This window comes from Trypanosoma conorhini (genome assembly GCF_003719485.1).
Source record: "Trypanosoma conorhini strain 025E chromosome Unknown Tco_14.4_contig_00014, whole genome shotgun sequence".
Taxonomy (NCBI): domain Eukaryota; phylum Euglenozoa; class Kinetoplastea; order Trypanosomatida; family Trypanosomatidae; genus Trypanosoma; species Trypanosoma conorhini.
Genome location: NW_021704100.1, coordinates 15,549 through 36,922, shown reverse-complemented (window position 1 = coordinate 36,922; position 21,374 = coordinate 15,549). Strand labels below are relative to the sequence as shown.

Below are 21,374 nucleotides of genomic sequence, written 5' to 3'. Positions count from 1 at the left end.
AGAACGGCGCACGGTTCCGCTACCACTGCCCGCTGAAGCTGCTGCGGAACATGCCGCTGGACGCGTCCCACTACAGCCCACAGTTTGCCGTTGGGGAGCACGTGTGGCGTCTGCACCTGCAACGCCGCGCAGCCGCGGCGAGTGACGAGGGGTTCCTCTCTATTCATCTCCAAAGCTGCTCGAACGTGCCCGTGGTGGCCCAGTTCAAGTTAATCTTGCGCTGCTTCGAGGATCCACAGTCGTCAAAGGCCCACACCTTTCGCTGCCCGTTCAAGAAGTCCGGGAGCGCGTGGGGGATGAATGAGTTTATTTTGATCTGGCGCCTCCTGCAGCAAGAGAATGGGTTTGTCTACGAGGATGCGGCCTCCGGTGCCCTTTACTTTGACATTGATGTTCTGTTAAAGATATTGGAGGCCAGTAGTAACAGCCACGGCGTTGGCGTTCTCGACACAAACGTGCTGAATGAACGCTCCAGCTCGCCTCCCGTGCTGTCCACTTTGCATCAAGACCCAAAACACGCGTTTCTGCGCATGCGCTCGCCGTTGGAGCATAGAGGCGCCGGTGCGACGCGCTCCGCGTCCTCCAGAGGACGTTTGATCGTCGCGCCAGAGAAAAGCCCCAGCGTGGCTGCTGGGCAAGCAGTTGTCCGGGCACCGCTGCTGTACCCCTTTGAGCACCTTGAGGCGCTGACGGATATGACGTTTGACATTCAAGGGGTCCGCATGAAGGCGCATCGGTGCGTTGTCGCTGCGCGCATGCGTCCGCTTCTACCGGATCACGTGCTGCCGCTGCAAACTGGTTGCGTTGTGGCCATTGCGGTCACGGTAGATGTTTTCTCTGCCTTCCTGCAGTATGTGTACACGGAGGAGTGTCCCCAGCAAGGGGTTTTGCCGCCGGAGGCGCTACTGGATTTGTATTTACTCTCTTCCGCATGCGAATTCTACGACTTGTCTGGCGTCTGCCTGACCTTTGTGCGGCCGCTGCTATCGCACGAAAATATTCTCTCCATTACCCTGACGCGGTACAATGCGGGGGATGAGGTTCTTAACGCCTTGTACCTTCGGGTTCTCTTGGAAAACTACGATTTTCTCATTCAGGACCCGAAGTTTGAGGAGATTCCCGGCCACTTGTTTCGTCGCCTCTCCCTCATTATGCGCGACAAGGAGCCGGTGCCGCAGGTGGCCATCCCGACCTCGCGGAACACGCTTGGCCGGCAGCTGGCGTGGCTGGCGGAGTCGGGGGAGTACAGCGACATGGAGCTTGTGGTGGGGCCGAGGCACCTGATCGTGAAGGCGCACCGCTACATCCTGGCCTCCCGCTGCATCCTCTTCTCGCAGTCCATAAACCCGCGGTCCACGGTGGCGGTGCCGCCCTTCACGGCCCCTGAGTTTGACTTCTCCCAGCGCTCCTGGCAGAAGCTGCTTGTCGGGATCTACCGTCACCACCTTGAGTACTACCGCGACTTCTCTGCGGAGGACGTGGCCATCGTCTTCAAGATGCACGGCGTCTTTGGAATGGACGGGCAACTCAAGAAGGAGGCGGACGACGCCTTCAACTACCAAAATGCCCTCCGCCTGCTTATCTACGCCGTAAAGCACCAGGTGCCGGAGCTGCACGAGCGGGCGATTAGCTACGTGGCGAGTAATTTTAATGCGTTGATTCAAAGCGACCCGCAGGCATGGGAACTCATCGCCGAGTTACCGCAGCATGCTGTGGTGGCTCTCTTCCGCACAGTGGTGGAGAGCCAGCGGTGACAAAATCACGAGAGAGAGAGAGAGAGCGGAAAAAGCGACGAGAAGGTGGAAAAGGGGGAAGAAGGAAGTAGAATGTAGAGGATTGCAGGCAATAAGGCGCTTAGGAACACATGCCACGACTCTCACGCACGCATTCACGCTGAAGGCCGAATCGTCCTGCGAACAGCGGCGAAAGTACAGGAGGGAAGAAACAAGCGGGCGTCTGCGGGTGAGAGCAGGGAGGAGGAGGGGGGGGGGGGCGCATAATGGTACCCCGACATAAACCTTTGCCGCGTGATTTGCCCGACCCACGCGGTCTATCGGCTTTCTGAACTCATGACGTGCCGGGGCCACGCCTTGTACCTGTTTTTTTTTTTTTGCTTTGTTCTGTATTTTGTTATATTATTTCTCGTCCTTCAGCTATTCGTGTGCTCCGTCCTTTTTGCGGGTGGGAGCAGGGCGGTGCCGGTCGCTCTGTTGCCTCCCTCCTCTTCTCTCTCCATACTTTTTTTTTTCTTCTCTTGAGCCTCTAGGCCGGCGTCACGCCGTCGCTCTCTGCTTGCGCTTCTCCTGACAGAAGTCATCGCATTACATGCCATGACGCTCGCTCTTTTACTTTATTTTTTCCGCATTCCCTTGCTCTTCTTTTACTTCCCTTTATTTTATTTTTATTTTCATTTTTCCTCTTTTCCGTGTCTTTATTTCCCCGCCTTGCGCCTACTTGGCACGCATGACTCCAATGGAAGGCTGCTTCTTTGTCTATCCCAGTCCTACCTGCAATATCCACGTGCTGTTGCTGTGCTGTGTAGGCGGCGCGCGTGCGTGGTTCATGGGAGTCTGCGGCGCGCATTACTAGAGCGGTTTAGTTTTATCCGTCGCTGACGCTGCAAGGATAGCACAATGAGAAAAACGGCACCTCTTGAAAAACTCGTTGTCGCGGATACGGTGATTCAGGCTTGCCTGGCACACGCCTTCACGACGGAGCAGGAGGAAGTGATGGGGCTGTTGCTTGGCGATGTCACGCTGCATGACGGTGGCGGCACCGCAACTGCCACCCCCACAGGGACCCTGACGGCGGCTGCAGCCGCGACCCCCGCCGTGTCCGGTGGCGCTACTGCGCCGAGGACAGGCGTGACCGCCGGCGCTGCTGCTTTGGACACCACAAGCCCCATATTCCGTAAGCGCGCCAATGTGTGGGGGACTTGGGTCTTGCAGCGCAGCGTCCGCCGCTCCGACCGCGTCGAGATTGCCCCGGAGATGCTTGCCAGCGCCACGGAGGAGGCCAACCGCTACACACAGCAGGTGGGGCGTCAAACTCGCGTGATTGGGTGGTACCACAGCCACCCCCGCATCACCCCCTACCCATCGCAGGTGGACCTTCGCTCGCAGGGGGCGTACCAGCAGTTGGAAAGCGGCTGGGTTGGCCTGATATTCAGCGTCTTTTACAGCGACGCGACGAACAGAAATAGCGTCTCGATTCACTGCTTCCGGACCGGCCCGGGCGAAACACACGAGAAGGTTGAGATGGAGATTGTCCCAGTGGGGAAGATGCCACTGAGGTTCCTGCCGCCGTGTGAGGTCACATGTCACCTTCTGCATGTATTTCGCGCCGAGGTCGCCGCCGCCGTGGAGATGGTGCGGCGGCGCTGCAACAACGCACCTGACGCCATGGCGGCAGCGTTCGCCTTGCAGGTGGTTCAGCTGTACACTCTTGACAAGTTGATTGCGCAGCCCACCTTGCGGCACCTGAAGTCTTCCATTGCTTCCCTGGAGCGTCAGGTGGAACGTCTGGAGCGTGAGCTGTCGGCGCCGAAGCCGTGACATCCTGCCTTTTTTTTTTTTGGTGTCTCTCCCCCTCTTTAGTGTGCGCCTGCCCGCCACCGACTGATGCTTGTGCCTTGTTTTTTTTTTTTTGCGGGTAGGCGGGCGCGTCTCATCGTGGAAGTATTCCTTCCTTCTTCCGGGGGCGCAATGTGGGTGAACGCGTGGCTGTCCATGCCTCTGCACTTTTGCTGCAGTTCTGTTTTTGCTCCATCGTTTTTCCGCTTTTTCTCTGTCGTTCTTCATGGGTTTTTTTTATTCCCTGCTTTTCGTTCTGCTGCGACGACACTTCCTTGCGTTTTCGGTTTGCGACCGCCCACAGCTCAGGAAGCTGCGGTGCGTGGAGCGTGGGGCGGTGGCATTTCCGGGCCTCGTTGGCGCATTGCTCGTTGGCCGCTTTGTTTCGTGCCGCATTCACGGCGCTGCTATGGCGGCACAGCGCGCGACGTCCTTCGGCGGCGGCTCTTGGATGTACGAGTGGGGCCATGGCGGGACGACGGGCGGCGGCGCGCGTGCGTCGCCGCGGCTCATGACCTCCACTGCCGCTGCTGCTGCTGCTGCTGCTTCTGTGGCGTTGCGCAGTCCAAACTCCCCCGGGGAGCGCCGGCCGGACGTGCGGCGACCCATGTGGTCTTTGGACGACTTCGACGTGGGACGAAAGTTGGGGGAGGGGCGCTTCGGCAAGATTTACCTCGCACGGGAGAAGCGCACGAAGTGCGCAGTCGTGCTGAAATGTCTCTCGAAAGACATGCTCCGCTACCACGGTCTCGCCCACCAGCTGCGGCGGGAGGTGGAGCTGCAGGAGTACGCGGGACGTGGTCATCGTCACATCCTGCGCCTCTTTGCGTACTTTTGGGACGAGCTGCGGGTCTTCTTGGTGTTGGAGTACGCGGACGGGGGGAACCTGCTGACCCTGCTGGACTCGCGGGTGCGGCATCGCCTGTCGGAGGAGGCTGCGCGGGGCATTTTGCGGCCGCTGCTCTCAGCCCTCGCCTTCCTGCATGAGCGAGACATCATACACCGTGACGTGAAGCCGGATAATGTTTTGATCAAAGGCGACGAGGTGAAGCTGGCGGATTTTTCGTGGGCCGTGCGCCTCGACCGCGGTGCCACGCATCACACCCGCCGGTACACACTTTGCGGCACGATCGATTACCTCGCACCGGAGCAGGTCTCAAGGCAGGGCTGCACGACGAAGGCGGATGTGTGGGCCCTTGGGATCTTGACCTACCGCGTCCTGTGCGGTTGTCTCCCGTTTGAGCACCTCTCCGCCTGGGAGGTGTGTGCCCGCATCACAAAAGGGGATGTGCGCTATCCCTCGCATCTTTCAATGGAGGCGTGCGACTTTATGAAGTCCCTCCTCTGCGTGGATGAGGCCAAGCGGCTTTCGTGCGAGGAGGCTCTGCAGCACCCCTTCATTCAAGGCAACAGCTGCGGTCTAGACGACGAGAGCGTAGAGACGGAGCTGCCAAGCGCCGTGGGATCTTCCTGCTTAGGCACGCCTGAGACGTGGGGGGACGCACAGCTGACGCAGCTGCCGCAGCTGCCGCAGCCTTCGCTCACGACGGTGGCGGCGGACTCTGCAGCCTCTGCGCGGGGACGGGAGCGGCAAACCCAACCACCGCTGCAAGTGAGCGATAAAAGTAACGGGGATGGTAGTAGTCAAAATAGCACCAACAACGGCAATGGTGCGACCCGCAAGTGGGCCACGACAGCTACTTGCAGCCAGTCTCTTTCGGGTGTGAGCTTTGTCACGGTTAGTTCTTCCCATTCCACGGAACGCATTCCGAGCGTGCAGGACGTGTGCACGCCCGACATCTCCCCTGTCCCGCACAGTGAGTGGATGATGTCGGGGAGAAACGTTGGCAACGGGACAGCGTCAAAGGGCGGCTCCGAGGATGTGGCAACCTCAAGCCAAGGGGCGAGTTTTAGTCGCCCCCGTAACCAGAACAGCACATGCGATAGAAGCGGCTTGGCAACGACGCAGCGCGGCCCGACTCCATCCCTCTCACCGCAGCTCATTTACCCGAATGCCGTCACTGACGAGGTCTGGCGTGGGGCAGAAAATGGGGAGAGAAACTGCGTCATGCAGCTGCGCTTTGACGATAGTCCTGTGTCCCTTTCTCAGCTCACAGCCGCGTCGGCGAGCACCGTTGATTCCGCCGGGAACACGTAGCTGTAGAGGGCCGGCGTCATTTCAGCTCTCCTCGCCAGAAGCGCAGACGACTGTCGCGTTGCTGTTGCTGATGACGACGACATTGATTCTCTCTCTCTCTATTTCTATACATATATACATATATACATATATACATATATATCTCTCTCTGTCTGTGCGTGTGCGTGTTTTCACACTCCCCGCGTTCCTAATTTTTGGGGCTCCGCCACCGCCACCGCCACCATCATTATAGATTCAATGCTTAACAACGGCCCCGGCCTGGGCACAGACATATAGACATATATATATATATATATATTAGACACACCCACATTGACATGTGCAATGGAAAGAAGTTTGCAGTGGGGTTGCGGGCCGAGAAAGCTGCTCACTGGTGTGCGGGGTCTTCACCTTTTAGAGAGGACCAGGGGGGAAGCCATAAACCCGCCCGTGAAGAATGGGGTGCGGGGGGAACCGCTACGCACAGGCAAAAAAGAAAAAGAGGTAACTCGTCAATACTTTCGGGGTTTCTCTTTCTACAACTCTTCAACGCATCTCCTCTACCCTTCTTTCAACAAGTTTGTTCTCTATGGGCTAAGTTTCCCTTTCTGCTGCAAAGTCTATTATTTTTATTTTTATTTTTATTTTTTTTGATCCGCCCACCGGGCCCATTGTTTTTCTCCCATCATTTCTCGGCCCTGTGCCTTTCCCTTTCCTTCTCTGTGACTGCTTTGCATGCTGTTGGCGGTGGGGGAGCAAAAGGAAAAGGTCAAGAAGGAAGCGATAGCGCATGCCGCTGGACCTGGTGGGGAAGCTTCACCGCACGGTCTACATTGAAGGCTGCCCGTCGACAGTGCGGGAGGACCTCTTGCGGCTTCTTGTGACAAAATGTGGCGCCATCGAGGGTTGGGACGTCACGGGTGAGCGACTCATCGTCGTGTTCAGCAGCATGAACAGCATCAGCACCGCCATCACGTTTAACGGCACAGCCTTTGGCGACCTCACGAGCAAACTGTTTTTGTGGGTGGCCACCGAGTCGCCGCCAGCGGGGGTGGCGCAGCAGCTGGCCATTGCGGACGGCGGCAGCGGCACAAAAGGGGGCCCGCGTTCAGCGGAGGAGCTGAAGTCTGCACGGGAGGCACGCGAAAAACGACTAGCCGCCATCCGTTCCGAACTGGCGCCGGAGATTGAGGTTGAGCAGAGCACTGAAAGCAGCGAGGTGAGGCGGCTGAATCTATGCCTGAGGCAGCTCAAGGCTCTCGGGACGCTTACCAGCCACGCGCTTGCTGAGGCTGAGCAAAAACTAGAGGAAATCTCCACACACCTCGGCGCCTCGCAGAGGCTGCTGGAGAACCTGCGAGCGGAGAAGCTGGCCAAGGCGACAGTTACTCCCGCCGCGCAGGCAGACAAGCCTGATTCCGTGGAAGAGACTAGCGCGGCCGCTGACCTTCCTGGGGTGTTGGGCGAGCGCGAAGATGTGGCGCAGCGTGTGGAAGCGATGGTGGCCGCAGCTGAGGATATTGGCCAGTGGCGAAAGCGCTCCCGAGGAGACTGAGAGGCGATTCTCCCCCCGAGTCTGCGAGTCCCTTTTGTGTTTTTCCTCTCGTTGTTGTTGTTGCAGGGTGGGAGTTCCTCTACACTTGTGGCATCGCTGGTTGATGTCACTATTGTTGTTCTACCTGTTTCTCGGCTTTGACGACGACGGCGGCGGCGGCGGCGGCGGAGAGTGTGTCCCTCGGCCCCCGTTCCTCCCTGCATCCCGACGTGGCTGGGTTTCCCTTTTCTTTTCGTTGTTGTTCTTCTCTGCCTTCTCCGTCGGTCGCGTCGTCGTCACGACGCGTTGCTGCATATCTTCTTCCGTTGCTCCAGCGGAAGTTGTCGTGGGACTCGATGTGGGCTGGCGGCAGGGGGGCCGCCGTGCTGCGGCGTGCGACCTCCCCGATGTTGTCCTGCGGCTGGCGTCGCAGCGTCGCTTCCACCTCCGCCGAGAAGGCCGCCGCGTCGCACGCGACGAGCGAGCGGACTGGGATCTACGGAGTGCAGGGATACGAATTTGTGGAGGGCTTTCGCGTGCTTGGCCCAGGCGCGGCGCTCATCCGGCTGAAGGCAGCGCTCAGTGTCTACGGGCTGCTCGGCGCCACGGCGGCCTCGTGCGTCGCGTACTACCTTGCAACGCGCAGCTATGAGCTGACGACGGACCCGGACCCGTACGCCAAGACGCGGCTCCAGTACTTTGCCTCTGACTATGCGGTGCTGCAGAACCGGTGGACAGGCAGCCGCCGCGTGGTGGCGCTGAGCGACGACGCGGCGAACGCGGGTGCGGCGAAGGAGCGGGATCATCCCAAGTCGTCGGAGTCGTTAATCGCGACGAGGCGCATTCATGTCAACTGGCTGCTGTACCGCGTGCGGCTGTATTTACATGCTACCGACTCCGCCGTTGTGGTGGATTTGGGGGCGGACATGGACCCCTACCGCTTCGCCGTGAAGCGCGGGCGGCGGCCTGCGACGGCCGCGGAAGGGGCGGCGGGTGTGGGGAATTCTGCGACCGCGCGCGTGCTCTACCGCTCCCGCCTTCGTCCAGCCATGACGCGCAACGAGTACCAGAGGGGAAGTCTCCCGGTGTATGAGCGGACACTGGAGACCGTAACGCGGGAAGTGTTCCAGGAAAAGTATCGGCGGGCCATTCTGTCGCGGGCGGCGTCGCGGCTGAGCCCGGCGTTCGCCGAGGAGTTTCTGCGGAGCGGCGCGCTGAACGGGGAGGGCATGTCGTGGGCCGACGTCGTCCCCGACACGGCGGCCTTCTCGGCGGAGGTGCGGCAGCGGGTGGAAAAGAAGCTGGCGGATCAAGTTATTCTCCTGCAGGTAGACATGACGGTTCTCTGAGGCTTTTTTGTTTTCCTTTTGCTTGCTGGCACTTTTCCCTCTTGGTTTCTCTCGTTTGGCGGGAGCGAGACGAAAGGCAGCGTGGCGCGAGCAAAAAGCGAGAGCAAAAAGAAAAGGGGGAGAAATAGTGCGGTGGCGGTGGCGGTGTCTCGCGGCCCGGCCCATGCGTCGCGTGGACTTTCATTTGCGTGTCTCACGGCCGCGTGGCCCCTCGTACGTTGCCTCTCCCTTGTTTTTCCCGCGCCGGCGCAAACGCGTTGCCAGCCGCTCCACGCGCCTCTCCCCCTCCACCCACCCCTGCGAAAAAAAAAACCGAACACACGCACACACACACACACACAAGCACAAAAGGGATGTGGCGCACCCTCACGCTGTGCGTCTCGCGACGTGGTGCGCTTTTCGTCTCCAAGAAGAACCTGCGTTTGAAGTGTGGCACGTGCCGTCGCCTGCTGCCCGCGGCGCACTTTAACAAAACCACCACACTGTCGCAGTCCCTTGTCTGCGTGGACTGCAAGCGCCTCTGCGTCCTCTGCGGCCTGCACTTCACACTGGACCACTTCACGGACGCCGGCGCCGAGCTGTGCGACAGCTGCCTGGCGAAGCGACACGTGGCACGGGAGAATGTCTACTTTCGCTACCCCGTGCTCAAGTACCGTGCCTGCCCCTTTAGTGTCGACCAGATGCGGGAGGAGATCCGCCACGAGGAAGGCCCAAGAGGATGAAGCCGGTGGCCTTCCCCACGTACAACCCCGCCCGTCATTTGGTCCCGCCGCACACGACAGGCAGCCGTGCCATGATGGTGGTGGCGCAAGTCGATCTGCTGTTGCTTGTTGGCGTATATCCCTGTTGCGTTTTTTTCTCTTTACTTATCTTTTTCCTTTTGCTCCCGCCCCCCCTTTTTTATTATTATTCTTCTCCCAATTCTCTTTTTTTCTTCTGCTTCTTGCTTCCCCCCCCCTCCGGCGTTCCCTCCTCCTGCGTCGCCGCCCCCCACGGGAATGGAGCCGTCCGTGGCGCGCAGAGAACACTTCCCACCCACTTCAGGCCGCGGCGCGCAAACGTTGCGCGGTTGCTTTGACGCCCGTTGAGTTGCGCAACGCTTCGCCATGACCCCCGACGGAGGCCCCGGCCGCGTGAGTCCCACGCAGATCTACTGGTTCTACCCGAACCTCATCGGCTACGTGCGGGTCCTCCTCTCCCTCGCTTCCTTCGCCGTGCTGGGCAACTACCCTGGGCTATTCCTCGCCTTTTACACCCTGTCCTTCGCGCTGGACGCGGCGGACGGAGTGGTGGCGCGCTACATGGACCAGTGCTCACACTTTGGGGCCATTTTCGACATGCTGACAGACCGTGCCTCCACCGCCGGCCTCCTGCTGGTGTTGAACCACGTGGTGCAGCCCATGCCCGAGTGGTTTACGACGCTGTGCGCCTTTCTCGTCTTCCTGGATGTCGCGTCGCACTTCTGTCGCATGTACGTCACACTCTTTCTGCGCAAGGGGTCGCACAAGGACGTCTCTGAAAGCACGTTTTTCTTGCTGCGGCTGTATTACTCGAACCGCACCGTGATGGGTGCCTTCTGCGTTGGGCAGGAGTTCTCGTACATCCTCCTGTACGCGTACTGGATGTATCCCGAGGTGGCGTGGGTGCAGGCGCTCACGCTTCCCCTGCTGCTCGCGATGGGCGCCCTGAACGCGCTGAAGCAGGTGGTGAACGTGCAGCAACTGCTGGATGGCATGTACCACCTCGCCGTGCTGGATGCGAAGGAGCGGGAGGAGCGTGGAAAGAAGCAGTAGTGCCTTCCTCCCCCGTCTGCGGTAGGACACGCATGGGCGATTTGCGGTGAGGGGCCGATAACAGGCCAGCGCAAAGGCAAAAAAAGAGAGTGAACTTGAAAGAAGTAGCGTTAATACATAGCGAAGGATGAACACATCATCCTTGTCGCCTTCACCGTCGCCCTTCTGCACCCATGCAGGGAGTATCTGTGGATGCGTACTCGCACGCCTCTCCGTCTGTCGGTGTTGGCGGCTGCATGCAGTGATGCAACCGCGTCGGGCAGTTGCTTCCTTTTTTTTCTTTTTTACTGTTGCTTCGGTTGGGTTGGCGGCCTATTTACTGCTTTTCCTCTGCATCCTGGCCCCGCCGTCTCTTATTATTATTTTTCTGTTTCTTGCAACTGCGGCTGGAGGTTCGAATTCTTGCCTCCCGTGCCAGCTGGTTCGTGGCAGGAGAACGCGAAAGACGCGAGGGCGAACTACTAGCAGCGTGGGTCCAACGACACGCACGCACACGCACACACACGAACAGTGCGAAGAAGGGGGCGGGAGGCGGTTTCGCGGCGCGTGTCTCCGGCCGCAGGCATACACGTGTACACAACTGCCTATGCGGGGGCCCAGACGCGCGGAGGCGGCCCCTAAAAAGACGGTGCGTCTCACACGATCGAGGGGCTCGTTGGGCGCGGGCGAGGCCAACAACAGTAGCACCGGAGCGGGGAGCCGATCTTCGCACGACCAACCGGCGGAGATGCCGCATGCGGCCCGCTTGCACCCCTCCACGGACGGCGCCTCCGCCTCCGCTGCGTCTTCGCCGGACGCGACGCAGGTGGTGCAGACCCTGGAGGAAGGCAACGCGCTTGTGAGGCGGCTGCGGCAGCTGGAGAATGAAAACGCCTCCCTCGCCAACGCCCTCACAAAGGTGTGCGACGACAACGCGAGGCTGGCGAGGCACGTGGGCCAGCAGGAGGAGAGGTGCGTGGCGCTCTCCACCCGCCCCTTCGCGGCGGCGTCCGTGTTGCACTCTCTCTTTGAGCCGGAGAAGACGGGCTGGTTTGGGGGCTCGAAGTCCGCGGCGCGCGAGGGCTTGGAGGCGATGTTGCAGGCGCTGCAAAGCGAGTTTGTTGAGTACCAGGCGAACCACGCCTCCTCCAACGACGAGGTGCAGGTGCTCATTGGAGAACTGCAGAACGCCCACATGAATGCGCAGAGGCTCTCGGTCATTGTGCATGAGCAGCAGGATGTGATCAGCCGCGGGCCGCTGAGCGTCGCCGTTCGCATTCTTCCTAGCCAGACGGAGGCGGAGCGGGTCTCGCTCATAGACTTGCGCCACGAGTTGGAGCGCCGCTCGGAGCGTGAGGAGGAGCTTCGCCAGGAGCTTCGTGGTGCACGCGAGGAGTTGCAGATAAAGACGGTGGAAAACGCTCGACAGCAGCGGGAGCTGCAGTCCCTGCGTCTGGAGGGCAGCAACTCCAACGAGGTGGAGCTGCAGTACCTCAACGACGAGGTCGCGCGGCTGAAGACGGAGGTGGCGCAGCTGCAGAAGGCCCTGGCCACGGAAGAGCAACTGCATAAACTGAAGGTGGGCGAGAACGCCACCCTGGCGCAGCAACTCACTGAGGCAATGAGCCGGCTACGTGCACCCGCCGCGGAGGAGCGGGCGCCGCCGCCGCAGGAGGCGCCGTGTGACCGATGCGGCGAACTGCAGCAGGAGTGCGACGTCGCGAATGGGCGCCTGCAGACGGCCACGCGGGAGGTGCAGCAGCTGGAGGCGCGACTGACGGAGCTGCGGCGGGCGAACGAGCTGGAGGTGGACGAGCTGCAGCGGGACAAGGCGAGGCTCGAGCAGAGGTTGTACCACAGCGTCGCACGCGACGCGCTGGAGGCGGCGGAGGCGCGGAACAGGCAACTTGCGCAGGAGCTTGAGTTCACCGCCGCGCGGGTGAAGCACCTGGAGGAGCTTGTCGCGCGGGAACGCGAGAAGGGCACCGGTGACGCGGCCGGAGGCAGCGGCAGGGGCGAATCCGCGCTGGACGACCGAGAGATCCTTAGCGCGCTGGAGCGCAACCGGGCGCGTATCGAGTGCGTGGAGTTTCAGCGCAATCAACTCCAGGAGGAGGCGAAGCAGCTCCGTGCGGCGGCGGCGGCGAAGGAGGAGGAAGTCATCCGGCTCACGCGCGCCTCCCAGGAGGACAAGCAACGCATTAACTTCCTCTTGAAGCGCTGTGTGACGCTGACGAGCGACCTCAACAGCAGCGCCGCCGCGAAGGACGCACTCGTCGAGGAGAAGGAGGCCGCGCAGCTGGAGCTAAAAAAGCTGCGGCGCGAGGGCGAGGAGGTTGGGAAGCTGCAACAAAACGTGGCTGAGCTGCGGCAAAAGAATGATGCCCTGCAGGATCGTCTCTCAAGCGTGGAGGTGCTGGAAAATGAACTTGTCAAGGCGAAGGAGACCATCGCGTACATGGAGCTGGCGCAGAGTCGCACGATAAACATGAGCCAGTACGCCGAGCTGCAGTCGCAGAACTCAAAGCTGGCCAACACGCTGGAACCGATCAAGAAACAACTGGAGGAGGCCCGAAGAGAGTTGGGACGCATCAAGGAAGAAAACGAGAGCCTCCACGCGGTGCTGACGCGGCAGCAGAACACAATCAAGTCCCACGAGGAGCAGACGGCGGCACTGCAGTCCAGCGACGCCAAAATGCGGGAAAAGTGGAATCAGCTCAGCAGTGAAAATACACGCCTACGGGACGTGAATGCGACGTTGGAGGCGCAGATGACGGACATGCAGGACGGCATCAAGGAGATGGCGGTGAAGTTGGAGCAGGAGCGCACGCGCGCCCAGGTGGCGGCGGAGGCGGCCTACAAGGAGGAAAATGCCCAGCTGCAGCGCAAACTCGACGCGGCAAACGCAACGCTGGCAACGGTGCGTGCGACGCAGGACAACTTTGTTCCGGAGGCCATTCACAAGGCGACCCTGGCGGAGAAGGGGCGGGTCAGCGAGGAGCTGAGGCAGAAGAGCTTTGACCTTGACAAGCTAAAGTCTGAAATTCTCATCTACCGTCAAACCATCGACGACCTAGAGACGGAGAACGAGGATCACGTGCGGCAGATTGAGTCTTTGCAGGCGACGCACCAAAAGGAGCGTGGCGCCGCCGCCGAGCGACTCGCGGCAGAAACGAATAAACTCACGGAAGCCTATGAGGAGCTAGAGGAACTTCGAACGCAGTTGGGGGAATTGCAGCAAAGTGAGCAGCAGTTGCTGTTGCGCCAGAAGGAAATGGAGGAGGCGGCGCAGAAGCACCGTCGGGCCTTTGAAGACAAGTGCCGACAGGAGGAAAAGCTTCTGCAAACGGTTACCACGATAAACCAAGAGATGGAGAGACAGCGGGAGGAGCTGGACGGGGCAAGGAATGCGGTTGTGGAATATAAAGCGAAGCATGAGAAGCTGGAGGCCGATATGGAAGATGCAGCGGCACTTGGACTGCGTCAGCAACAGGATGCGGAGGCTGAGCTTGAGAAGCTGCGCGACGAGCTTCGACGTGTGCATGCAGAGAAGGCAGCTATGGAGTTGGATCTTGGGAAGCTGCGGGAGGTCACAACAGGCAATGGTCCTAGTAGGAATACAAAAACTCGTCGCGATAGCAATGGTGGGGATGCGAACAGTAATAGTCATGCTGCCGCTGCTGCTGCTGCTGCCGCCGCCGCCGCCACCGAGATGAAAGAGCGAGGCGTCACTGACCGCAGCGCTTGCGTTAGTGTAGAGACGGGTGCGTCCTTCGCCGACGCCGCCGTTCAATGCGCGCTGGCGGAGCAGCCGCAGACGTCGCTGATACACCCCCAACCGCAGCTGGAGGGGCAGCTGCAGTCCAGTACGGAGGCGGCGGAGACGCTTGACAGGGCGCTTGACAAGGCAGACGCCGAGGCTGCGGCGCTGCGGGAGCGAGTCCAATACTTAGAGAGTGAACTCCATCGCAGGGCGCACGACAGCGACGAACCACTGAGTTTGGCCTCGGGGCAGTCAAGGAGGAGGAAAAAGAAGGCAGCCAAGAAATGCCTTTCATCCATGGCCCATGTCGAAGATCTACAGGAGACAGACGTCTTGGCGCTCGCTGCCGCAGATGGGGGGGTGAAGCAGCAGCAGCAAGTCCAGCTCCAGCAACAGCGGGAGACGCTGGAGAAGCTCGAGCAGGAGGTGTTGGTGCTTCGGGAGGAGAATGTGCGACTCAAGGAGAACATTGCCACTCTCACGCAGGAGTTAGTAGACGCCCATGACGATCTGGAGCTTGCAACTAAAGATGTCGACTCTCGCACTGCCGAGCTGCATGAGCAGATTCGATTCCTGGAGTTGCAGTTGCGGAGCCACTCAACCGACGCACAGGGAGAGACGGAGTTGCGGCGACTCGTGACGGAGAACAGCAGACTGCAATCGGAGCTGGGTGCCCTTTCGGATGCCGTGAGTACGGCGTCAGGAAGCCCTGACGCGACGGTGCGGCGACTGCAGTTGGAGCTACAAAACCTCGCAAAGGAGCTCGTGCCGACGAAGAATAGACTCGTTGAGTACATGGCAATGGCGGATAGACTTGGCATTCACTACCCCTTTTCACCTGATATGGAGGGGACTGCGGTGCTTCGCCTGAAGGCATTGCATTTTGACTCCGTCACCGGGCGAGCGCGGGCGAGCTCGGCTCCGCGGCGACCATCCGCTTTCTCTGCCAGCAGAGAAACAGGACCGCCGGCTACCAGGCCTAAGAAAAGGGCAAAGAAGCAGCCCAAGTCGGAGAGCCAAGTCGATGAGCTTTCGGACCTGCGATGAATGTTCCCCAGGGGTTAATGTTGTTTTGCTGGTCATTCTAGTTTACGTGTGATGAACATGCTGGCGGTGGTGGTTTGTATGACGTTGATGTACCCAATCTAGGCGCTATTTTGTTTTAGCCTTTGCTCTTTTTGCTCTTTTCCTTTTTTTTTTGGTTTCTTGATGCGTGTATATACCTACATTTGTATATATTTTCCTGTGTGGCTCTAGAGTTATATATATATATATATATATATATATATACATACAGCTATAGTTATATACACTGTATGCACTGACTCTGCGCCACATATACGTATTGTATACTTGTAGGTGATGGATTTGATTCGTTGTGTTCTGGCTGTCCTCTTTATTTATTACTGTCCCTTCCCTTCGTGTGGCATCTGCTGCCAGTGTAGTTTTCTCCGTTTCAGCTTCTCCTTTTAGTGCTGTGTTTCTTCAGCAGCTTGGAGCCAAAGAAGGCATCCGGGACAAGTGACGCGGGTGCTGTACACCGTGTTGTTTCCTCTTCTCTTGCTGTATTATTGGCCTCCATGCTCAATCTGCATACATGCAGCGCATCTGCAAGGTTTCCTGTACTGATACATTCTTTTCTCACCTTCCATGCCGATATATATATATATATATATCCGTCTCTCCCTCTTTTTTTTTTGCCTTCCTCTTCTTTCTCTTGCTTCTGTTTTGCAAACATTTAGCGACCTTGGAGGTGTTTACCCCGCGGCCTCGCTACGAGGAGGGCGGAGGCGCTTACTTCTTCCCAAAGAAAGGCGGTATAGTGCACAGGAGGAGGAAAACATTTATCTCTGCTTTGTGCTTCGTTGCGGAAGGTTAAGGAGAAGAGGCGGGGCAGGAGTTCGACGAGAACCGTGACGGTGCGTGAAGGCAGTTATGAGCGACAGCCTGACGGACGATTTTCAGGGGCCACTGAGCGCACCGAGTGGATACGTGAAGAACGCCCAACTTTCTGGTAACTGCACCTACACTGGGCAGGTTGCCGACGACTCCATGCATGGAGAAGGTGTTTTGACGACAGCGCTGGATGTGTACACGGGGAGTTTCTCGTGGGGCATGCGCCATGGGCAGGGCGTCTTCCGCTCCAAGGTGGAGAAGCATCCAACCGGGGTCAGGCTGTACGATGGCGCCTGGAACATGGATGAGCGTCACGGCATCGGCAGCATTGAGTGGTGCAACGGCGACTCCTACGAGGGAGGCTTTTTCAAGGGAAGACCGCATGGGGAAAAGGGCTCCTACGCCTTTGCGGACGGTCGTCTCTACGAGGGGGAGTACAGGCACGGCGTCCGTCACGGCTTTGGTCGTTTGACGCAGAGGAATGGTGAGTACTACGAGGGCGAGTTTAGGGATGGCGCAATGACGGGGAAGGGGACGGGGTGGTACGCCGGGGGAAAGCGCGTGTATGAGGGAAGCTGGGAAAACGGCGGCAAGGTGCGAGGGAAGATGACCTTTGCCGACAGCAAACGCATGTACAACGGCGACTGGATGAATGACAAGCCCCACGGAACAGGTGAAATGGTTTTCGCGAACGGTGATCACTACATTGGCGAATTTGTCCTGGGGAAGCTTCACGGCGCCGGTTCCATCACCTACCACTCGCAGGACGGGAGAACGTACTGCGGCTTCTTTATGGAGAATCAGCCACATGGGAAGGGAGTGCTCACGATGTCAGACGGCAGCACGGTCGTGGGCTACTTCCAGCGTGGGAAGCAACTCCCGGCGGATGCGGCGGCGGCCATTGAGCAGGTAATACAGGAAACCGCGTCCTTCTCTGAAGCGCCCGCCAAGGATGAGCCACGGTCTGCGGTTTCCACGCCTAGACAGGTTGCGGCCACACGACCCCCCTCTCTGGCGGAGTCACTCGCGGATGTTGCCACCACCACCGCCGCCGTCGCCGCCGCGAAGAGGAAGAATACCAACGGAAAGGTGTCGTCGTCCCAGCCCTCCCCGCAGCAGGAAAGGTTGGAGGCAAGCGCGCCATTGCCAAGGAATAATGAGGCAGGTATATCGCTTCCATCCATTTTGGTGGAGAGGCCAAGTGAATTTACAATGCCGCAGCTCCCTAGCTTAAACCCGCACAACGCACTGCTGGAGCCCAATGGGAGTTGCAGCCATCTTAGCAAGAAGGAGGAGGGGGAGTTGTTGGCCTTCTCCGCCTCTGTTATCGCCGGCGGTGTGCCGAATGGCTGTAAAGGGTGGCTGGAGAAGTTCTCCATTGGACGGAGTTACATTGGCAGAAGAAATTGGCGCCGTCGGTTCTTTGTTCTTGCCCCATTCAACACGGTGGTGAGTCTAAGCTACTTTAGGGACGAGTTATGCCGCAAACCCGTGTCTTTCCTGCTTTTGAATACTGATGACACTCGTGTCGTCACGCGGCCATCGTTGCGTACACACAAGGAGGCGACGCGGCCAGGGCGTGAAGTATGCATTATATATACGGAAAAGGAGAATGAGTACAAGCTGCTGCTCCGCGCCGATTCCGAGTATGATCGCGAGTACTGGGCGTATACTTTGTGCAAGTTGTTTGATATTATTGATTACCCCTCTGATTTTCCCTTGTTGACCGGCAGCTAAGCGTAGGCGGCGTGCCAGGAAGGCAAAGGAAAGCCGTGTTTGACAGTGGCGTGCAATGTGCATGTGTGTGTATGTGTATGTTTTTCTTTTTAGTTTCGTTTTGCCACGTGCCGCCTGCGTGCATAAGTGCGGGATTATTTTTATTTCATTTTATTTCTTGTTATTTTTTTTTCTTCTGTTTCTCACTGTTCAACGGTTCCTTCCCTTTATTTCTTGATGACGAGATGCCATGACGTTTCTTCTGTTTTACCTGCGGCGTCCACCGGGGGGTGACTGGTCGACTCGTCGCTTTACTCCCACGCACACGCACACACACACACACACATCCCGCTCCCGACTGCCATGAATGCAGCTCACGCACTTGGCTGCCATCTCACTCTCCCCCTTTTTCTCCTTCTATCTCTCTCTGTGCCGTTGGCTCTCCACAGTGCATCGGCTGGAAAGGGACGACGGTAGCGGGCGGGGGCGGGGAAGTACGAGGTGCGTGGCCGGCGGCAATAACAAAACGGGGCGCCGCAGCGTGACATACGTGGCTGCACCCACAGGTCGGAGGCACGCACAGCAGAGATGCCGACGCACGTGCCGGATCCCGCGCCCTGCGCCGTTGAGGCAACATTGTGGCGGGCGTGCCTAAAGGAGTTTGACTACGGCCCGGACCGCGCCGAGGGGTCCTGCGAGAAGCAGCGCGTTGGCTACTACAGCTGCATCAAGGGCTGGAGGGAGCGACAGAACGAGGCCTACGATCACAGCAGGTTCAATTTAGTGAAGGAGTGCGCAAGGGAGGCGGAGAAGCTGCATCAGTGCATGATGGTCAACATGTTCGAGGCATCTCGTTGCCAGGAGGCGATGGCGCACCTGAAGCGCTGCGCCGCACGGCACGACCCGGAGGTGCGGAGGGCGCTGGCAGACGATCCCGCGCTCACTGCCTTGGAGGAGGAGCCGCAGGGCATCAAGCGGCTGTGGTACCGCGCCATCGGCAAGCTGTGAGACAACGACAACACTGCAAACCTTCGACGTCTGCGGGAAGCCGTTCTTTTTTTCTTTGCTCTCTCTTTATCTCTGCGGCGCGTGTGGGTTGGACCGCATGCATTTCCTTCCCACTACTTCTGAAGTGGCCTAGACGCTCAGGAAACGTTATTGTGGTTGGTGTTCACAGAGATGCGGCGAATAAACGAAAATTGATTGCAAAAAAAAAACGAAAACAAAAGCACAAGCAGAAGCGGGGAGACAATAAGGACGAGGAGAGAAGAGAAAAAGAGGGAGCGGCGATCACGATGCCGGCGACAACAGGCCGGCTGTTGTTTTTGTTGTTGTCTTTCCCCAGGGGCAACTCTGCGTTGCACGGACGTGTGTGGGCGTGCGGGGGGTAGCTGAAGATGCAACGTGTCGGGCTCATTGGACAATCTCAGTGCCCTTGCGTGCCTGCGTTTGGCTCCTGCACGCCGCCGTCTGCGTTGCCTCTCTCTTCCACCGTCCTGCCGAGAGACTAGGGAGCAAGAACAAGACAAGCGCAAGTGTAGAGGGCGCGGGAGGAGGGTGGGGAGGAGAGAGAAACCAACGGCAGCAACCACAGCAAGGCGAATACATTGACTGCAGAAGAGCCGAATAGAGAGGGGGTGAGGAGTGGGGGGAAGGTCACTCTTTAGGTGTTTTATTTACTGCGGTTTTCCGCAGTTGTTTCGCGCACACCGCGCCGTCACCTCATTTTTCTCCGCCTCTTTACACGAGCCGAGCCGGCCACCAGTAAATGAGGGAGGGAGACAGAGAGGGGAACGTGCGGTTTCTTGTCTGGGGCCACAAGGGGTGGATCGGCCAGGCGTTCATGCAGCTGCTGGAGGCCTCCGGTTTGGAGGCCATTGGAGCCGAGTCCCGCGCGGACGATGAGGCGGCGGTCGAGCATGAACTGCACGTGGTTCGGCCGGATCGTGTCGTCAGTCTCATTGGCCGCACACGCGGCGGACGGCAGCTCACCATAGACTACCTTGAGCAGCCGGGCAAACTCATGGAGAACATGCGGGACAACTTGTGGTCCCCCGTTGTCCTCGCGCAGGTCTGTGCACGCCACGGCGTACACTTCACGTACCTTGGAACGGGCTGCATCTTCCACTACGACGAGGGGGCGCACAAGATGGGCAGGGACGGCTTTGACGAGGCCGACATTCCAAACTTCTTTGGCTCTGCGTACAGCACTGTGAAGGGCTACACGGACCGTCTCATGCATTTGCTCTTCAACACCACCGCGCTCAATGCACGTATTCGCATGCCCATCTCCGCTGACGACAGCCCGTACAACTTCATCACCAAAATTGCAAACTACGAGAAGGTGGTGAACATTACGAACAGCATGACGGTGCTGCCGGAGATGCTGCCGATTCTGATGCAGCTGTCACTGAACAAAGTCACTGGGACGATCAACCTGACAAACCCGGGGGCCATTTCGCACAACGAGGTGTTGGAACTCTACCGGAGACACGTCGACCCCGCCTACACGTACGAGAATTTTTCCGTCGACGAGCAGAACAAAATCCTCCTGTCGGCGCGCAGCAACAACCTGCTGGACACCCGTCGTCTGCAGCGGCTGTTTCCGAATGTGGACGAAATTCACACCGCCGTTGAAAAGGTGTGCATGGAGATTGCGAAAAAGTTTCCGTGTGGAATTGTGGAGCGGAGAAGGAGTGCCATGCGCAAGTACGAGTGACGGTCTGCCGGTTGTGGTGACTTTTGTTTTGTTTTGCTTCGTTTTTCCCTTATTCCCCCGTCTCTCTCCCCCTTCTTCTTTTTTTCTTCTGTCCGAGTTCTCTCCTTTTTTGCTGTTGTGGCTGTTGCCGCAGCGATGTTTAACCGGCGTTCTTCTGCCACAACGGCTGGAGATGTGTGTAACGGCAGGCGGGAATACGTGCACACACACACGCACACCCTGGGAGGCAAAGGGGTATACGGTCTCAGCAAACTGCCGCTGTCCGTTGTTTTTTGCATTTATCCCCTCTTATTTTTTTTTTTTTTTTTGGGGGGGGGGGGGGTTTTGGTTTACGTCTTTCTCGTTTGCCTGCGGCGTGGGAGAGTGTCTGTGGAGAGGGGCGGTTTGGCGGGCTCTGCCGGCGGCCACAGCTGACGCCGTTCTTTTTTCTTATTGCTTTTTTTTTTCTCTGTGTGTGTGTGTGTGTTTCCCTCCCCTTTATTTTCTTCGCTGCCGCTGTGGCGTTGTGCGTGTGCCCGCCAAGCCGCGCTCCTCTCGGCCCCTCTCTTCTCTCGCGATCCGTTCGGTCGTTTTTTTTTCTTGCCGTTGTTTTTGACTTCGCGCCTGCGCGCGTCTGTGCATGCGGGACGCTGCCGCCTTCGTAGGCGTCCCACGACACGTGCGACGCGCAGGAAGCCCCCGGCAGTCAAAGTTGTTTATCGACGCCTCATTTCTTTTCCGCGGGGAGGCGGCGAGAGTGGCGGAGTCGTGCGGCGACTATGCGCCGGCTGCGTGCGCTGGTCCTCCCCGATGCAACCTGGCGCGATGACAACTCCGCCGACGCATGCGAGAATAGGCTGTGCCGCAAGAAGTTCTCCATGCTGTTCAGCAAACACCACTGCCGCTGGTGTGGGAGGATTTTTTTGCAGCGACTGCG

At 58.8% G+C, this 21,374-nt stretch overlaps 11 protein-coding genes across 11 annotated transcripts, besides 19 other annotated features; all 11 read left to right on the top strand.

The window, feature by feature from the left end:
• Positions 1 to 2: 2 nt before the first annotated feature.
• Positions 3 to 1,754, top strand: Tco025E_00603 (uncharacterized protein; the record flags this gene model as incomplete). Its single annotated transcript, XM_029367543.1, has 1 exon — positions 3 to 1,754. A coding segment is annotated over one exon (1,752 nt), but the record flags the coding sequence as incomplete, so codon positions are not given.
• A 9-nt stretch (positions 1,755 to 1,763) lies between these two features.
• Positions 1,764 to 1,797: a microsatellite.
• Positions 1,798 to 2,097: 300 nt separating this feature from the next.
• Positions 2,098 to 2,141: a sequence feature (A-rich).
• A 201-nt stretch (positions 2,142 to 2,342) lies between these two features.
• Positions 2,343 to 2,421: a sequence feature (A-rich).
• A 212-nt stretch (positions 2,422 to 2,633) lies between these two features.
• Tco025E_00602 (putative metallopeptidase, putative,metallo-peptidase, clan MP, family M67) lies at positions 2,634 to 3,554 on the top strand (the record flags this gene model as incomplete). The annotated part of the gene is made up of 1 exon (XM_029367542.1): positions 2,634 to 3,554. One exon carries the CDS (start codon positions 2,634 to 2,636, stop codon positions 3,552 to 3,554), a length of 921 nt encoding a protein of 306 aa, XP_029232371.1.
• A 244-nt stretch (positions 3,555 to 3,798) lies between these two features.
• Tco025E_00601 (putative protein kinase) lies at positions 3,799 to 5,730 on the top strand (the record flags this gene model as incomplete). Its single annotated transcript, XM_029367541.1, has 1 exon — positions 3,799 to 5,730. One exon carries the CDS (start codon positions 3,799 to 3,801, stop codon positions 5,728 to 5,730), a length of 1,932 nt encoding a protein of 643 aa, XP_029232370.1.
• Positions 5,731 to 5,817: 87 nt separating this feature from the next.
• Positions 5,818 to 5,835: a microsatellite.
• Positions 5,836 to 5,871: a microsatellite.
• Positions 5,872 to 5,884: a microsatellite.
• A 116-nt stretch (positions 5,885 to 6,000) lies between these two features.
• Positions 6,001 to 6,028: a microsatellite.
• A 304-nt stretch (positions 6,029 to 6,332) lies between these two features.
• Positions 6,333 to 6,361: a sequence feature (A-rich).
• Positions 6,362 to 6,499: 138 nt separating this feature from the next.
• Positions 6,500 to 7,264, top strand: Tco025E_00600 (uncharacterized protein; the record flags this gene model as incomplete). The annotated part of the gene is made up of 1 exon (XM_029367540.1): positions 6,500 to 7,264. The coding sequence occupies one exon, from the start codon at positions 6,500 to 6,502 to the stop codon at positions 7,262 to 7,264; it is 765 nt and encodes a 254-aa protein (XP_029232369.1).
• Positions 7,265 to 7,405: 141 nt separating this feature from the next.
• Positions 7,406 to 7,432: a microsatellite.
• A 167-nt stretch (positions 7,433 to 7,599) lies between these two features.
• On the top strand, positions 7,600 to 8,592 carry Tco025E_00599 (uncharacterized protein; the record flags this gene model as incomplete). The annotated part of the gene is made up of 1 exon (XM_029367539.1): positions 7,600 to 8,592. One exon carries the CDS (start codon positions 7,600 to 7,602, stop codon positions 8,590 to 8,592), a length of 993 nt encoding a protein of 330 aa, XP_029232368.1.
• Positions 8,593 to 8,908: 316 nt separating this feature from the next.
• Positions 8,909 to 8,939: a microsatellite.
• Positions 8,940 to 8,945: 6 nt separating this feature from the next.
• On the top strand, positions 8,946 to 9,314 carry Tco025E_00598 (uncharacterized protein; the record flags this gene model as incomplete). The annotated part of the gene is made up of 1 exon (XM_029367538.1): positions 8,946 to 9,314. One exon carries the CDS (start codon positions 8,946 to 8,948, stop codon positions 9,312 to 9,314), a length of 369 nt encoding a protein of 122 aa, XP_029232367.1.
• Positions 9,315 to 9,489: 175 nt separating this feature from the next.
• Positions 9,490 to 9,542: a sequence feature (GA-rich).
• Positions 9,543 to 9,698: 156 nt separating this feature from the next.
• Positions 9,699 to 10,385, top strand: Tco025E_00597 (phosphatidyltransferase; the record flags this gene model as incomplete). Its single annotated transcript, XM_029367537.1, has 1 exon — positions 9,699 to 10,385. One exon carries the CDS (start codon positions 9,699 to 9,701, stop codon positions 10,383 to 10,385), a length of 687 nt encoding a protein of 228 aa, XP_029232366.1.
• Positions 10,386 to 10,863: 478 nt separating this feature from the next.
• Positions 10,864 to 10,892: a microsatellite.
• Positions 10,893 to 10,971: 79 nt separating this feature from the next.
• On the top strand, positions 10,972 to 15,174 carry Tco025E_00596 (uncharacterized protein; the record flags this gene model as incomplete). Its single annotated transcript, XM_029367536.1, has 1 exon — positions 10,972 to 15,174. The coding sequence occupies one exon, from the start codon at positions 10,972 to 10,974 to the stop codon at positions 15,172 to 15,174; it is 4,203 nt and encodes a 1,400-aa protein (XP_029232365.1).
• Positions 15,175 to 15,387: 213 nt separating this feature from the next.
• Positions 15,388 to 15,417: a microsatellite.
• Positions 15,418 to 15,783: 366 nt separating this feature from the next.
• Positions 15,784 to 15,803: a microsatellite.
• Positions 15,804 to 16,062: 259 nt separating this feature from the next.
• Tco025E_00595 (phosphatidylinositol-4-phosphate 5-kinase) lies at positions 16,063 to 17,760 on the top strand (the record flags this gene model as incomplete). The annotated part of the gene is made up of 1 exon (XM_029367535.1): positions 16,063 to 17,760. One exon carries the CDS (start codon positions 16,063 to 16,065, stop codon positions 17,758 to 17,760), a length of 1,698 nt encoding a protein of 565 aa, XP_029232364.1.
• Positions 17,761 to 18,057: 297 nt separating this feature from the next.
• Positions 18,058 to 18,085: a microsatellite.
• Positions 18,086 to 18,131: 46 nt separating this feature from the next.
• Positions 18,132 to 18,168: a sequence feature (GA-rich).
• Positions 18,169 to 18,327: 159 nt separating this feature from the next.
• Positions 18,328 to 18,747, top strand: Tco025E_00594 (uncharacterized protein; the record flags this gene model as incomplete). The annotated part of the gene is made up of 1 exon (XM_029367534.1): positions 18,328 to 18,747. The coding sequence occupies one exon, from the start codon at positions 18,328 to 18,330 to the stop codon at positions 18,745 to 18,747; it is 420 nt and encodes a 139-aa protein (XP_029232363.1).
• Positions 18,748 to 18,945: 198 nt separating this feature from the next.
• Positions 18,946 to 18,979: a microsatellite.
• A 528-nt stretch (positions 18,980 to 19,507) lies between these two features.
• On the top strand, positions 19,508 to 20,458 carry Tco025E_00593 (putative dTDP-4-dehydrorhamnose reductase domain protein; the record flags this gene model as incomplete). Its single annotated transcript, XM_029367533.1, has 1 exon — positions 19,508 to 20,458. The coding sequence occupies one exon, from the start codon at positions 19,508 to 19,510 to the stop codon at positions 20,456 to 20,458; it is 951 nt and encodes a 316-aa protein (XP_029232362.1).
• A 288-nt stretch (positions 20,459 to 20,746) lies between these two features.
• Positions 20,747 to 20,766: a microsatellite.
• Positions 20,767 to 20,907: 141 nt separating this feature from the next.
• Positions 20,908 to 20,924: a microsatellite.
• Between the last annotated feature and the right edge of the window lie 450 nt (positions 20,925 to 21,374).